The sequence below is a fragment of the Tyto alba genome, unplaced genomic scaffold (genome assembly GCF_018691265.1).
Source record: "Tyto alba isolate M040663 unplaced genomic scaffold, T.alba_DEE_v4.0 Super-Scaffold_46, whole genome shotgun sequence".
NCBI lineage: Eukaryota > Metazoa > Chordata > Aves > Strigiformes > Tytonidae > Tyto > Tyto alba.
In genome coordinates this window covers 13,833,557-13,850,852 of record NW_024881322.1, presented here as the reverse complement: position 1 = coordinate 13,850,852, position 17,296 = coordinate 13,833,557, and the positions used below count along the sequence as shown (strand labels likewise).

The 17,296-nt window shown below is 39.0% G+C and overlaps 1 protein-coding gene across 3 annotated transcripts in view; it reads right to left on the bottom strand.

Moving 5' to 3' along the window:
- Nucleotides 1-1,126: 1,126 nt before the first annotated feature.
- Nucleotides 1,127-17,296, bottom strand: part of RALA (RAS like proto-oncogene A) — a 29,683-nt gene continuing 13,513 nt past the window's right edge. For all 3 annotated transcript variants that reach the window (XM_033007124.2, XM_033007125.2, XM_033007126.2), the window contains exons 2-5: nt 10,712-10,868; nt 9,684-9,892; nt 5,814-5,988; nt 1,127-3,088 (exon numbers count right to left, since the gene is read on the bottom strand). In XM_033007124.2, the coding sequence (XP_032863015.1) occupies nt 2,966-3,088; nt 5,814-5,988; nt 9,684-9,892; nt 10,712-10,825 (621 nt within the window). In that variant the 5' untranslated portion in view covers nt 10,826-10,868 and the 3' untranslated portion in view covers nt 1,127-2,965. The remainder of the gene's footprint in view (nt 3,089-5,813; nt 5,989-9,683; nt 9,893-10,711; nt 10,869-17,296) is intronic.

Genomic DNA, 17,296 nt, shown 5'->3' with positions numbered 1-17,296 from the left:
AGTGAGCGTAAGGCTGAGGTGTGGAGTGCATTTTACTGCATGCTTGCCCCTGGAGTGGCCGGAGGGGTCGTTCTGCATTCTGCGTGCTACTCCGACGTTAACGGGGTCTCTACACCAGGGGAAGCACTTGCTTTACACTGGGATGCTGGCGCCGAATAGTCAAAGAAAACGGCTGGCTGCTGCTATTGTTGAGCTGTTGTGTGCTCACCAGGAGGCTACAGAAACTACCACACAGACCTCAGATTTCTTAGCCAGCATTTCTGAAAGTTGATTGGAGATTTTAAAGCTCTGAAAAGCCACAGAAGAAAATGGAGTTAGCATAAGAATTCGATATTAGCTTCATACATAATGGAAGACTTGAACCTGATAGCTTGTTACAAATTCCGGCGTCTCGCTCTGCTCTGCAGTCGTGCAGTGTGATGAACCTCACAAAAGGCAGCGAGAGCACTGTGGCGTTAGGCTGACTTGGAGGGAAACACCACGGAAGGCTTTGATCCTGCCACCGTAAGGAAGGAGCTTCAACTTCTTGGAGGGGAACCAGGGGAAGGAGGGCGGCTCTGGGGCACAGGAGCACCCTGCGCAGCTAGACCCAGGGGCCTCAGACACAGAAGCAAGCTAAACCAAACGCTCCTCTCGGTTTGGATGACTCTCTCTCATGTGCCCAAACCACACACACAAAGCCATACGCCACTCAAGCTGTACTCCGTGCAGGTGGGGGAAGTACACATCTTCTCCCTGAGTGTGCTAAAAGATGACGACTCAGAACGCATTTTTATTTTATTATTAACACCTAGAGGTTGCTCTGCTTGTTTTTGTTGGATTTTTTAAATCTCACCTTCCATTCTTATGGAAAAATACTTCTGGAAGAAGCTTACTTCAGTTTGCCTGTGCCCTGATATACTTTGTTGTAGCAACTAGAGCTAAGTAATGGATAAAAGGTAGCACATGCATAGTCTCTGCTTTTACAAAGTGGCTTTTTACCAGACTATTTAGGTTTAATCTGCCCTAGTGTTCACACACATGAAAAAGGTCTCTGGAATATTTAGGTTTAACTGCTTGACAACTGGCATCAGCTGTAGTAAAGTTTATCAATAATGTAGCTATCAATTAACACACTGCACAAGTGTTTAAAAAAATGGAAGTTTATTCATCTTTCAATGGCTCAAATAGCAAATAAAAGGACAGGATAAGGCATCAGCCAAGACAAGTTTCATGTGTCCAGTGGCTTCATAACACCTCAGTTCCCAGTATACAGGTTCCAAAGCAAAGTCACAATGTTAGTGGTTAGACTCCCTGGCTAAATAGACCCAAATGAGTACACAGTAAGATGAAGACTGGCTTATTTGCCATAGTTACATGAGTAACTTGAATTCTGCACTTGGCAGTCTACTAAATGCACATACAAAATTCCTATTGATAAATATTTAACATGACAAATATAACTTCTAAGACTTGAGTCCCTAAAACGTCTGTTAGCATGGAAGTTAAATATTTGTTACTTAGTTTGCTTGAGCACATTTTAAACTGTCAGTTATAGGCTTACACATGTATAAAAAGTGTAACAGTTTGTGGAATTGATCTAGCCTGTCTTACCCCAGGAGTCCAAAACCCTCAAACATTCTGGTATATTTTTAGTTAAGATGCAGCATACTAACCGTGTGCTAGTATTCTTGCTGTTCTGAAGCAACTGAGGCAGTATGTTTCATTTGGGGATTTTGGATGCACATGGTAAATGTCTCTGTATTGCAAAGCATGTTTGATTGTTTAATATCAACATTAACTAGAAAAAGTAGCTACAATGTTCCCCATTTGAAAAATCAACATAAACTAGACTAAACAGTACAAAACCTGCAAAGAGCTTCAGCATAACACAGCATGTTCCCATAGCTGAGTATTAGGAACACAAAAGAAATTAACTGATGACACCAGAATTTCCCAGACAACACCTTAACTCAAAACACATTAGCACTACTGAATCAGCTCCACTCCACCCAACTCCAGGGAGTTAAAACCCAAGGAACATCTGGACAAAAATCTACTCGCAAAAGGGAAGTTTCAAGGTATCAGCACGTTAAGTTTTAAACCACCATTCAAGGCTGAGATGTGCCATAGGCTCATTGACTTCAGTCTCACATGTATTCTGACCTCTTAATTCTAAGAGACCGTATTGTTTACCGAGTTACAGATGACAGAATATGCTATGTATTCTCCACAACACCAGAGTATGGCACACATTTGAAGAACAGACACTGCTAGCGGACAGCTAGTTAGCGAAATCGTTCAGGTACCTGTGCCGGGCAGGGGGCAGGCAGTCTCCTGCCGCCGCGCAGGGACGGCCCCCATGCCGCAAAGGTGGAAATACACCCTTGATTAAGCATCCTGCTATGTTTCGGTTTTTAAATTAAGGCATATTCAAATGTTTCAATGTGAAAGATTACATCACTCTTCCAGGTTAATCAGGTGATGCAGAACCACATCTAATTTTCCCCAACGTAACTGTTCGCATATACATTATTCTTTTCTAATTTGCATAACTTCATGGCAAAACAACTGCATACCGCTCTGTTAGGTATCACGTTCACAATTGTAATTTTCAAGGCAACAAAAGACAAGATGAATTGACAATTACCAGTGATAAAAAAGTATGCTTTACAAGAACCCACAAAGTAATACTTCCCCCCTCTGTTCACTATTGAAGAAAAGACTGCCTATGAAACACTACATTCAGAAGAAATGTGAGAAGGTAGGCAATTATGAAATGGACTGAACTTTGCTTCTCTTGAAGCCACATCATTTTTTCTCAGTGAATTTGACTTTCAGTGCAGCTCCAATTCATGCTTTTAGTGGTACGTTACAATTTCCAACATGTTAGCGTAATTTCAGTCACTTGAGCCTTCAATGGCATGCTTATAAATTATGGTTTTTATTAGTATGGTCAGGGTAGGAAAGAAATTCAGGATTTTGATTATAAAATGCAACATCTTTCTCTGATCCTCTTAGCTAGGCTTTTTCTTTTCTTCTTCCCATTCTTTTCTTTGCTGTCTTCCATTTTTCTGGCTCTAATTTCTCTCATTAAATCGAAAAATACCTAAAAAAAGATGTAAGAATGTAAATGCAGAAACTGTCACAGACATACGAGTTATTTTAAGCTATCACTGACGATATCCATTTCAGTTGTTTAGAATGAAGTTGATTATATACAACCAGTTTGAGCAAACAAATATTAATCCAACAAATCTTTCACTGGATTTGAAGACCAAGTTGATATCATGTAATCCTGCTTCTTTCATGGGACCATAATGTTCCCCTGCCTTCTGATATTTTCTTATGAATCTTGTCAGACAATTTTCCACAAGGATTGAAACACAAGTTTCATCAACAGCCAAGATTTTTTTAAATGTATTATCTGCATCTTACTGAGGAGACTCGAGGAAATCAGTTTACATTTCGAGTGTTTTCAGTGATGAGTTGTAAAGGCTGAAGAAGTGCAACATCTAATTCTAGAAATGTATTAATGGAGCAGTAGCACACACTGAACATGTCATGGTCAGTATGTGCCATTATGCAAGTCTAAACACAAAGTGACTAGGGGGGGAAAAAAAAAAAAAAATCAGCATTTCCTTTAAAGCAAAGTTATCAGTCATGCAACTACATAAACAATTTTTGAGATCAGGTAATCTCAACTGCCAAACTACAGTCTCAAAGTACACATGAACTTCATTTTTGTCAAGTGGTTTAGAAGAAAACAAAAATGACAAAGTTGGAGACACACCAATGACTTGAGAGATCGTCCTGTCAGCGAAGGCTTTATGATTGGACTGCTTAAAGCTACTTTAATCATTTGAAAAGCAGATCTTGACTGGACTTGCAGGAGGCTACAGCAAATAATAATGTCATCTTTATCATTTTATTGTAGGAAATCAGCTGCGCAATTCTAAGACCTTTCTCTCTCAGGAGACATTCTCTAGGTCTGTCAGGGACTTGATCCATTTCTGGGAAACACTGACAGTGCAGGGACTGAAAAGCTCTTCTACAGAGCTCAGCAGGTTTCTATCTGCAATGACACTAAACTCGTATTGACTGCAGCAAAAACATCAACCTTCCTTACATGGGATCTGAAGAAAATCAATGTAACTAAACATTTCCAGCAAGAAATAAGATTGCCTTTAGATTTCTAAATCACTTGCTTGTTACTTGCTTGCACTTAAATCTGCACTAAGTTGCAACTGTCAGCTTGCTTCAGCACTGATACTGTACTACATATTTAGCTGTCTGAGGTAAGTAACCTTAGTGTGTCACCTTTACCAAAGTGAGTGGAAGCTGACTGTTCTCCCCAACTGAGCAAACCCACTATTCTGGAATTCAGAGAAGCCGAATTTCTTACAGAATAGTGAGAAGTTTGAATAACAAACCCCATAACCTCAGGTGGTCCAAGTAACTAAGAATACCTGGTGTTTACTAGTGCCAGCAAAGCCTCACTGATGGCCTATCAAACCTTAATTCTGTATGATACAGGCTAATCTGGATCCATAACACCACCAACTCCAAAAAGAAACTTGGAGCTCTGTAGTAGCCTACCATGTGTGTGCAAAAGCTATTGGTTAGAGAGATATTTTTTAAAAATCCCATATATATGTATATGTACATACACACACCCCCACACTTTTTTCCCCGAGCTGCTAAATGACAGTGAAGTGGGGTTTTCAGGAGCTGGGAATGTCTGAATGACTGTAATAGATGGATGTTAACTGCAGTCATGCACCAAAACTAAGAGAGGTACTAGTTTTTATAACAACAAGAACAAAAAAAAAAAAAAAAGATAGAGCTGTATTTAACAATGAGACTGAGTTCTGGTGCATTTCATTGACTTAATTTTCTCTGCAGAACAGCATGAAGTTCCTACTGTAGTCCTGAACAATCAATTTCTTCAGGAAGACATCTGACAGACAGGAGACAATAGTCAAGTTTAAGTTGCTGGAAAAGAGAACTCACATTACAGCTGTCATGCTGCACTTGACAGCTCATACCTAAGGATTTACATTAGAGAGCGTTTTGATGTGTGATCAAGTCTGCCAATAGCTCTGGAAGGTTGGCACGTTGAACTAAACTACTTATTTCTTTTGCCACACATCTGTTACTCCTGCAGTCTATCAGGCCAAGAGTTATCCTGAACTCTCTATTCCAAGGAGTCCTGTCTTTTAGGGTTATAGCTTAAACACTTACAACTAATCAACAATTTATTTTCTTGGAGACAAAGATTCTGTCTTTTCTCTCATAACCTTCTGAACCAGGTTTTATCCCTGAAAACTCATGAGGCACTTGAGCTGTTCACAGCTTAAAAAGGTTCATCTATGAATGATCTTCATCACCGAAGCAACCTACAACCAGGCATCTGGTTAAATGAGGGTAGAGAAGGCTCCCATCCCTCCCTTACCTGCTTTTGTAAGCTGATTTCTTCTGGCTGAGGATCAGGCAGCATTCCTTACTATTCAGGAGATTGTCTTCTAGTTATACAAAACGCAGTAATAAGTCTAGTCCAAAATAGCTGCCTCAAGAAATTTTGAATGAAAGAGGGTCTTGTATAATGACTCTGCAGTTCAAGATGATATAAGCTTGTTCTGCCTAACATTTTCACTGTTCTGCTTGAAGTCACCTAGTCATGCACTTCGCACAAGCTAAGGGAGAAAAGCATTGATTCAAATTTCACAAGAATAATTGCTAAAATAATGAGCAGACAGAGTATGACCCACAGAAAAGAGGTATAGAGTAAAAACTGATGGAGAGTTTCTTCGGACTAAGAGGCCAGTTATTACCTTGTCAACATTAGCTCGCGTTTTTGCAGAAGTTTCCACATAGTTAACGTTCCACTGATCAGCTCTGTTTTTTGCTTCCTCTACAGACACTTGCCTTTTATCTTCCAAATCTGATTTGTTACCAACTAGCAAAAAAGGAACATTCTCATCTTCTTTTACTCTTAAGATCTGTTCCCTGGAGGAAAAAAAAAATAAAAAAAGGAAAAGAAAATTAAGTTTCGCATGGAGTACTATTCTTAGAACATAAAAAGAACTTAAAACTAAATATTCTTCCATCTTACAGTGAAAACCCACTTACTCCTTTTATAAAGCTTATGTAACGGTAAAATTTTAAACCTCATTATGACATTATACAGAGTGAAGAAAGAGACAGACTAGTCCCCTCCAGGAAGGAAAGAAGGAAGGAGGTGAATCAGTAAGCAATTAAAATTGTAGAACAGGATTGGTTTAGGTGAGAATTTGTATTAATATCTCATTCCTTTTAACAAAGTTGCTACTTGAAAGCATTTACCATTGTCTTGATATTGCTATTTGTGATTGCCATTTTTAAGCTACTCAAACTTTAGTTTTGCACTTGATTTTTTCCTAATAAAAGGCACGTGCCATTTTTAAAGTGGATGAAATGGTCCATAGCACAGCAAGAGAAAATCGCTTCCTTTCATGAATCTTTCTCAAATCAATTATATTCAATCTCTGCAGAGTTCTTCATCCTGTCATAAGCCAGTGGACAGATACACGTTGTACATGCATCAGATTCTTAAGGACAGACCCTTCTACCATTTGAACTGCTAAGATGAAGGGTTTAAAATTGTAAATAAAACTCAGTACTACCAAAGATTTGTTACATAAGTGTTCAGCACTTAAAAAAATAATGAAAGTTTTCTTCTAATTGGGAATGCATTAAAAGTACCAGGAAGAACAGTTTTCCCAGAAGACCGATATTCTCTATTTTGTCTCAAAAAGGAATATGAAGCTAGTAGTGAAATGTAGCCCTTTATCGTGGAGCAATTTCTGAAAGATTGACAAAAAGCAGAGAAACAAATTCCTTTTGCTGGCTGAGGTGAATCCTATTGCCAGATTTAAAGTTGAATGGAGAGAAGCTGAAGAGAGTTAATTAATTGATATTCTATAGGGCCTTGATTTGGTGTATGGCAGGACACTCCTGCTGTTACAAAAAGCTCTGAGTAGCATGCAGTCTTGTGGAAGAAATCTACTCACAGGATTAAGAAACTGCAGATAGCCCAGAATTTTTTTTTGAAACCAACAAATGTGTATTTGAGGCAGCTTGCAACACCACATTCGTCTGTGAGGTATAATTAAAGCAACATTCCTCCTCCTCCCCACAAATATCAGTGCAAATCTTCTAACAGGGTCTGCAGCTATCCAAAAGTAGTTTGACTAGTCAGTGGATTAGGAAAGGTGGCCAAAAGAAAACTCACTGCATCACTATATAAATAAGACTATCTATATAAATAAGACTTCTGCTAAAAACTAGTAGCTTTCAACACTAACTGTTCTGGCAATGCCAAACAATTTCACCATGTAAAGAGTTAATCTAACAGCAATCCAGAAGACAATATTCTTTGAGCCCTCTCTGAAGACTGATATCTCCTAAACAAGAAATCTCTCAATGATACGCTAGCTTGAAATCTAGAACTTTAAAAAAAAAAAAAAACCAAACAAAAAAACCACACAAAACCAACTAATTAGAGCCAGGCCAATTCTATTTGAAGCAGGACCATATTTTATCAAACTGCTTTTTAAATATTTAAAAGTTTAGTCGTTGCAAGTCTGCTTTCTATTGAAAAAAAAAAAAAAAAAAAAAAAGACTTGAAGCCATGGCATTTCAGAGCATACCAGGAACCCCCTCAAACACATGGAAAGGCAGTAATCAGCTCTCCTGTTGGAGTTCTGTCATTCCAGCAGAACAAAATTCCACGAAAACAATTCAAACGCCCAAATTCTTCTTGCCACTTTCTTTTATATCTGTCTCAAGTAGGATTCCCTCAGGCTGCTCAAGGATGCCAAAGATATTTTAACTGTACCTTCAAGAGATACAGGTTACTTTTACACAGAGCAGAAAGAATGTAATTTTTCTGAGTTACATTTTAGCATTTAGGCTTTTGACAGTTTCAAAGGCAACTTGAAAGGCACTTCCAGATTTGGCTTGAGGAGAGTTTTAATCTCTCTCAAAGGATTTGTTTTTTCTTTCATTTTTGCTGTATCAGCACATATTGTCAACACTCACCTCTGCTGGAAAAGTATGACTTTCTAGAGCCATAGATGATCATATACTTTGAAGCATTAACAGGATTTTAAACAGATTTGAATAGGTCATTTTGCACTCTAGAGGAGCTCAACTACACTAAATAGTCCCCCACAGTTGAGAATACCTAGCATAAGCCTGCAAACCAATCAAGGCCTCTCCCTCCCTCTCAAAATATATAAACACACACACACAAAAGAACACTAGAGGAAGAAAAATTCACTTTCTCCCCTCTCCATACCTCTTCCTCCTCCCTTAGAGATGATATGAAACATATTCTGATACTTAGTGCTAACTGAACTGTGACAGCATCTCCGAGAAGCCTTATTTCAGTGGGATGCAGATAATTTCTTTTTGTATTTGTTTCATTACTTTTCTTTCAAAGGTTATATGCTCTCCTATTTCACTACACTTTGAATTGGTTTAAAAAAAATATATATATTTCTGGTCCCTTTTGTCCTTTTTTTTTTTTTTAATATAGTGATGAGTGATTTAAACAGGCTTTCTCTCAACTAAAATGAAACACCTGTAATATACTGTTTAATAGTCTCTTACCATTATAAGTGTTTTAATATGCTGCATGTCTAAAAATTATCTTAAAAACCCTTATCCTGTTAAATCTTTATTACACCAGAACGATCCAGTTCCAAATGTTTTTACCGTGTGGCTCCCTATTTAGGAAAATACTGACTTTGATGGGAAGGCTGAATGCTACGCAGAACTCTGTGAAGGACTTTTGTCTTGTAAATTAAAAAATTTATGTCAGTGTCTTTTACAGAGAAAAATTCCATCCAAGCAAAAATGAAGGGACAGATTTACAGCAGGCCTTTACACAAAATGTGAAGCTACTACAGACTACTCAAAGATGCTTTTCGTGGCTGTTGTTCACAAAAATCATTTTAAGAGGTAGAAAGGCTTGTGCTATTGATACTGTGCATTTCACTCTCCCAGAATACAACGCACGTACTTCACACCGCCTAGGACCTTGGGGACAGACGTCACCAGACATGGTGGTTCTGGGCAGTTTTCAACTGGAGTCCAGTCACATCATCCTTGTAACCATGAAGTATTCTAATATAAAGCAGCTGGACACGCTACAGCTGCCCTTTTGTTTTAGGTGACATTTCACAGGTTAAGAGAAGCACAACTTAATTCTTTATATGAAGAAAGAACTAAAAAACCGAGACAACTCTGGGGCATATGCAGTATTGTACATACATTACACGCAGCCATACAGTCTATAAGCAGTTTTTCTCAGATCTATTACTTCATGTAGCAGTATGCCTACTCACAAATACTGCTGCTTGGCACAAGTGCCAAGCAACACTGATTTACAAAGGGCAGAAGCCTTCTGAACATCACCCTGTATCTGCTCTGTGGCAATAGCCTTTTTCATGCCCAGAAACACGGCAGCAAAGATGTCTCAAGTGGTACAGATAGTAAAGGCATGGCTAGGCATCTGCTCAAAACATTATCTGACTACAGTAGGAGCTGTCATCCAATCTGGACTACTATAAGGATATTATAAAACAAACAAACAAACAAAAAAATCACTTGTAATTATCTCACTGCAATTAGAATAATTATCTTGCTTTGTAACTTACCTGAAGTCTGCAGTCGCTGCAAAGGATTCCAGCTCTGTAATAGAGAAGACACAAAGAAAGCCTTCTCCACTTCGGAAGTAGTTGTCTCTAATTGCAGCATAGTCCTCCTGCCCTGCTGTGTCCAATATATCAATTTGGACCTCCTCCCCATCCAGAACCACCTTTTTCCTGTAGCTGTCTGCTTTGGTGGGCTCATAATCTTCAACAAACTAGAAAAAAAACCCTTCACGATATTAAATCATGCCTGTACAAGGCTAATGCTTCTATTTGCATATAAGGATATAACATACATCTTATATGGTTACAGTAACTAATAAGCAAGCATATATATTTAGGCTGTAAAGTACTCAAATGATTCACAGGTAAAGCAGGCTCTCCATCAGCCCAAACAGCTTATAGGCTTTTGCTTTCTTCAGCCATCACAGGGAAATTTTAGAGGTAACTGCAAAACATCAATGTCTGTGCACTACCCAAGCCTCTGCTTCTGGTCAAGCACAATATCTGGCTGCGTTCCACTAAGCTATCAGGCAGCCCTGACTTTGAATACATTTAGTATCAATTTTTAAAGGACACCGAAGCCGTAACTTCTGCCTTTTAATGAAAAGGATTGACTTTCACTGGGGAAAAAAGGAAACACGACACAGATTTTCTTCCCTCTCCTCAATAGCAGCATCAAAAACATGGGAAAAATTGGTCATCATTTTAGGCATCATGCAACTCACCTAAGTGAAGAAGCTTTGAAATATAATACCTAAATAAGTTCTAATAGGTCTAGTGAACAATGTCAACATATACTGACAGAGCATCTAATTGCTTAGAAGTCTGAAAAATGCCAAATTATACCTTCATAGGTAACTCTAGAAGGCAAATCATTAATCTCAAAAAATATTTTTCTTCAGTTTAATTGCTGACTTTCATACCACATCATATACATTTAGACCCTTTCAGAAAACCCCTGTACTAATGAGTGCTTAAATAACACCGTGTAGCAGACATCTCCTGAGACAGTTTCTAGTGCAGATTCTTACCTCATCATACATAAACTGTAGTGTTAAAGCAGATTTTCCTACACCACCGCTTCCCACCATGATGACTTTGTGTAAAGCCAATGAATTCTGTCCTTTAGGCTTATTTGCTGCCATCTTTGGATTGCAGGGAATTCACGGGTATAAAATGAAAAAAAATCTAGAAGAAAAATATTGCTTCATTAGTTTTCTCTTCCTTCTCCCACATGCATTGTTTCAAGTGGATTTGTTGTAAATTGCTACACATCTAAGGACTTAATTTCAGTTCTGCTGTCTTCAGTGAAAGCTATCTGCTCTTTCACTGGAAGTCATTCCAAACATTATACCAAGCTCATCTTTTTTCTAGTATAAGCAGAGAAAGCCTTCACCATTTGGAAAGGGCACAAGTAGGTTCACAGCATCCAAGAACAATTAAGAGAAAAGATTTACATTTTGGTATGTAGTGTTTTCTTTTAGAGACACAGTATTTGTCAAGAATTCTTCTTAGTTTACTAAGCAAGAATTGAAAGGGGAATCCACAGTGAGTCAACACCATACAAGAAAACATGAAATATGACAGCTGCAGGGGAAAGAAACCAGACATTTGAAGGAATTTCCAGCTTAAATTGCAAGCACCAAGACACAGCAGCAAGGATTAGCTAGTATACTTTTTCAGAGAAAAGCAAGCAAATGTGTTACTTAAAGCCTAAAAATACCCAGTTTCAGTAAGTCAATCAGGAACTGAATGAATAATCTAGTTTACGCAGAGTGGAAAGATTCAGCTTGCCTTCTTAGGCTACGAACGCAGTTATTCTGTATATTTGGGATAGTTGTCTCAGTGTCCCAACTGCTTGCTCAAACACAGATCTCTGCACCTCACCAATACCAGGGGCTCTATGACAGTTAATTCACATACAGTCTAATGTGTGTGCACATGTACAAAAAGTAACAATCCCATTAGTCTTTAAAATAAATCATGTTATAGTTTTAGCAGACCTCCAACTGCTATGTTCCCACACCTTCGTTTCATTCCCAACCTATGCCAACAGTAACGTAACAGTATTTGTGTTATATGAAGACAGAATATTTTGTCTGCTTACACAGTTTTTAAGACATGGGAATGTCCCTGCACCATGACAGAATGTACCCTCCTCCAGAGATTTAAGGTCAAAAAGCTCTGATATCCAAAAACCACAATGATGTATTTACATCTTCTGTAATGTAGACAAGGCACATCTTAGATTTTGTTAATTAGAAAGCTCAAAAAGAACACATTCACATGGCAGGACAGTTTAGTTATATACAGAACTAGCAGATAATAATATGGTGTTGTAACAAGACACCATTACCTCATTACCTTTACCCATCATGATCATTTGACAATCTCACACTAAAATTACATCCTCCTGCATAATTAATCACCCTTGTGTGCTGTTTAAACAATCAGAATGTGAAGAGTGACAACTGTCTTAAAACTCTATCAAAATCCCTAGTTGAGGACATGCACTGAGGTTTTGTTAGCAATGAAACAGTTAAGCACTGACTGAAGCTTCATTAGGGTTCAAGCAAATCCTGGAATTAAGAAATAAATAAAAAGGTGTATGGGTTTTAGCTGGGATAGGGTTAATTTTCTTCAGAATAGCTCACATAGTACCATGTTTTGGATCCGTGATGAAAACAGCAATAACACACAGATGTTCTGGCCATTGCTGAATAATGCTTACACAGTATCAAGGCCTTTTCTGGTTCTCACACTGCCCCGCCAGCGAGTAGGCTGGGGGTGGGCAAGCAGTTGGGAAGGGAGAGGGCCGGGGCAGCTGACCGAAGGGGCGCCCCGTGCCACAGCTTCCCAAGGAAACCCGGCGGGGAAGCCTGCTGGGGCTGCCGCTGCTCAGGGACTGCCTGGGCTAGTGGTGAGTTTTCTTACTTTTACCCTTCCAATTCTCTGCCCCGTCCTGCTGCGGGGGGAGAGAGCAAGCAGCTGTGTGGTATTCAGCTGTCTACCAAGGGTGACCCAACAACCTACGTGAAAAACTCTCTGGACCATATCAGCGTCACTCGGCCTGTTCTGCTGTCAAAGAATTCTGAAAATGCAACTGGAAATTAAGTCGCTTAAATTGTTTTCCCCAGAAAGATTATCTAAGTGAAATACGCGTAAGTAAGCTGCTGTACTAATTGTAGAGGTATAGCAGAGAAATAACTAAATTATGTTACAAGTTCTTTTAAAAAGGAGATGGATGAAGACAAAAAACCATCTCCATTTTGGCCATCACGACCAAAACATTTCTGTTTTGACCATCATGGCTTAAAAAGAACCATTGCTTTCTTTTTACTCATGAGGGAGTACAAGAACATGAAAATAACTTCAAGCCATGTGTACATTTTCAACCTACTACACTGCATTTTGAACTACCCCACATTGCTTTGTCTTTGTACTTTTCTCTTAAAGGGAAGAACATATCCTGAAAGTCATGCTTACCTGTTTTTAGCATGTATTTCAGACAAGTTATATAAAGAAAATCCCTCTGAATTCCAGCCATCAACTGACAGCAGCTCAGTTTGCCATGTGTAGATTACAATATATACTCTCAGAAGCACTAGTATACCTGGATATGGCCTATACTAACCTTACTAAGCAACAAAACAGGCTATTCTTCTATAAGCACTTCAATACTGGAACAAGTCCAAACAAATTCAGCAGGACCTCTGACAGGTGGGTTTGTGCAAAAATCAATACTAAAATCTGTGAAAAAAAATAAAATATGATACTGATGTTTCTCTGTAATTTGTTGTGAATGAACCTACAGCCTTTAAGTAGATTGAACAATGTGAAAATTCATATTTTACTAGAAGCTGCCATTCAACAAGTAGTGTCCCAGTGTGACAAAGAGAAGCTGCCACTTTTTGTACTCTGTGCAACAGTTGACAAAAGCCAAAACATTGATGTCCAACCAATGAGTTCCTTATAAATAATCAAGTCACTGACGGTGCTCCTTTTCACTGAAAATCCTTTAACCAGAAAGATTTTATGGCAGCCAATCATTTTCAAAAGCCTTGATAACATTCTTTCAAAGAAGCATAAGAGATTGACTCAAAGAAAGAAACTCGAGATTAAAAAAAAAACCTGACCCAACCAGTCAAAGCAGTATCCTGAGTCATCAAGTCATCAATAACTGTCAGTGAACAACATTCCAGGCAAGATACTGAAGACAGCAAAACTTCACGCTACCACAGACATCAAATCTTAATAAGCTTGTCAAAAATACTCTGCCACATTTTGTAGTGGGAGGCAGCTCAAGGAGGTCAGTTTGCTCCCGAGTCCTTCACAACCCAGTAAAGACACAATGCTGGCAAAATTCAGGCCGGCTGAATGGTAGACAATGTAAAACGAGAAATAAGTTAAACAAAGCAAGTATAGTCTGATACTGTACAAACGACACTCGATCCAGAGAGACTGCTTCAGAGGAAGTACTCTGCCAGAGAGGAGAAAGACCTTGAAAGGGCTAAGTTTTAAGCTACAGCCACATACTTCTACCCATTTCAGTCTGCTTCCAAAAGCGAAGTAAAACATAGATTCCAGTTTTAACAGTAAAGTACTTGAGATGGAGTTTCATGGAAAGTTTCTCTACCCTGAATTTATGTAGCTTGACTTCTTTTTCTTAGTAGTATTAATCCGGGTCATATCTAGTTTCTGAATTGTCCTACTTTATGATCATGATAAAACTGACAGAGGCTGTGGCAAGAACCCTGTTGCATGAAGCTCAGAAAAAGCATATTTTCATATTATGTGTACTGTGGGGTTTTGTGTTTTTTTGTTTTTTTTTTTTTTTTTTTTCTTCAATCTTCACAGTGCAAAATTGTTTGGGGGTCAGAAGATAAACACAGGCTCATCCTGCCATAGAATCCTGTGTCACCCTACAGCAGAGAGAGGTTCACAGGGAGCCAAGCAGGGTGTTGTCAATAGCTGTATTATCCATTTATACAGGTCAGCTTTTTACCACACCCATTGGTAATCCCCATCACAGTAATACAGCTGACGACTTATATGAAATTTTATTTTTAAACAGTTCTTTGTGTAGTCCAACAAGTTGGAAGGGAAGTGAAAGCTTAACTGGCTCAACAGCGTACTGCCATGCCTTTGCGCAGAAGGGCGAGAGCATTGCCCAACCACCACGCCACGGAGCAGTCCTCACCTCCACTGCAGATAAACTCCTCGGAAACTGCCTTTTTTCAACATGCTTGAGCAGATAAGGGCACAAACAAATGAATCTCAGTGGCTGCTCAGCCAAAGTAAGCAGGTCTCAAAGCTCCTACAGCTGCTTATTGCCTGCTTGCAGATAACCACCCCCATGACTCTGTGCTCCATTTAATGGCAGGCTTCCAGATAGAGCCAGGATCATCTTTGTAAAGCTGGGCTAGGGACCTATTTGATTAAATGCTGCAGGAGTAGGAATTATAATTCATGTTAGCATCAGCAAAGGCATCTTGTCCAACAGTCTAGAAATCCGGTCAGGGGAAAGAAGAGTAGGTAGCTAAATAACTTTGAAGATCATCCTACATGATTAAGATCATGTAGCAACAGGAACACGTAGCTGGAGTTGTAAACCCGTTGCCTGTCTTGAGCAACTGGCTTCTACCTGTATGAACAGTGACTTCTGCAGAGTTTCACACCTTACACAGAAGGTCCTCTGTGCAAGAAAGACCATGTCATCTCTAGTCACCCATGGATTTAAACACAATATTCGGCTCCTCCCGCCAGAGAGGCAAGCTGGAAAATGTTCTTGTACTGGGACTTGGACACTGTGAGCATCATGGTGACTTCTGCATAAAGTCTTGGAGCATAGAGAGGTTTATCCACATTCACAAGAGTAAGAAAGATGATCAAGTGCCAGCACAAAAGAAGGTTTTAATCTCCAGGGACAATATTTTCAGGGAAGATACCTTTGCAAATACATGATAGGGAGGAAGAAAAAAAAAAAAAGCAGCAGGAATCCTTTGTCTCTCTACAAACTTTGTCTGTCTTATTTTGTCTTCCCATCTACTTCATCAGCCCAATAAATTGAGAGCTAAAAATATGCTTATGGGTAAAAAACCATGGTTTTCACCTCCTCACTCATCTTGCTCATCTGATCAAATTCAGAAGACTTCTCTTATGTTGCCCTGTTTCCCAGATGGCTTTTTCTTACAGAATAACTTGCTCCAAACAAATTAATCAAAGCATGCTTCCTCACATACCCATGCCATTTGTCCTCTCCATCCCTCCTCAACACAATAATCCCAACGTTCATACATTAAAAGGGAGGAAAAAGGTGACCAACAGAGTAGCTGTGAACCAGCCTAAACAGGGCGAGAGACATCCTGCTCAGATTGCTTCCTTCCCTTCACAGGGAGCACTGGTACAGATCTCTCCCTCTTTAGCCAGCAGCACACATTCAGAAAATTTACGGAAACAATCATATCCAAGACACCTAAACCACTGTCAAAATGTACCCAAAACCTGGCCAACAGGCCAAGAACTAGCAAAGAACAGATGATCAGACTCATTTTCTGGGAGAATGTGACTAAGAGGTCAAGCAGCTACCCTGCCCACTCTGATCCCCTGGAGCCTCGTAAATGCAACGTCACCGAGAGCAGACCAGGGAAGGAGAGGCTTTACACCAAAGTCGCATCACTACGGGCACAAACTCAGCTGGCATCTTCTGCAGGGCTGTACACAAAGCTGAACACAGGCTTCGTGAAAACACGGTTGTCCTTAACCAGAGGACTTTGATTTGCTGTAGGCATTTCTTTGAAGGGGACTAGTTAAACATAGCTTTGTGTTTAAAGATAGTTGGTACAGTTTGTATAGTAGATTCTAGTTCATAAGTAGAGAAAGTGGTGCCTTTAATTACAAAACAATTTCTTATATTGTTATTTTTTGTAGCCTTCATTAAATGATCACATCAAAACTGAACTCCAGTTCTTTTGTTTCCTTTCCTGTAAGAGAAGATTACATTAAGATTTGCAAGACTGTCATATTAACCTCATTACCCACTCACTTTTATGATGACTAACTTTCTTCCCTGAAGACTGTTTTATATAATAAGCATCAATTACAACTGGTAGCTGATACATCACAGCACCTGCTTTTACTCTGTTTTTTATCTGAGCTAGTATTTGATACATTTGAAGGAACAGGAATAATTTAATTGAAATATGTGAGCTACCTGCACAATATTAAGAACCACAGTTAGTATGCTTTGATCAGAATACTTCCAGAAAGGCAGAATATTGTATCAATCACTTCCTGAACAATTAAAGAAAATTTAGTAGTGAAGGCTCATGTTGTTCTAAACAAACAATTTGATCTTTTTTTTAAATTAAACTAATACCTGCACTACTCTGTACTTTACACTTAGTATAATCTATCGCCTCCAGAAACATTAGCTACAACCTTTTTATCTCATTCTGAACTGAAAATTTATAGTAATTATTTGACAGTAATCCCATCTTCTAAAGTGAATTTGAATATTCTCCAAAGTTTCCTAATTACTACAGAGTGATTCACAACTCTGTTGCCTCGCATGACCTACCAATTACAAGTTCAACTTTCTGAGAAAAAGCACAGGA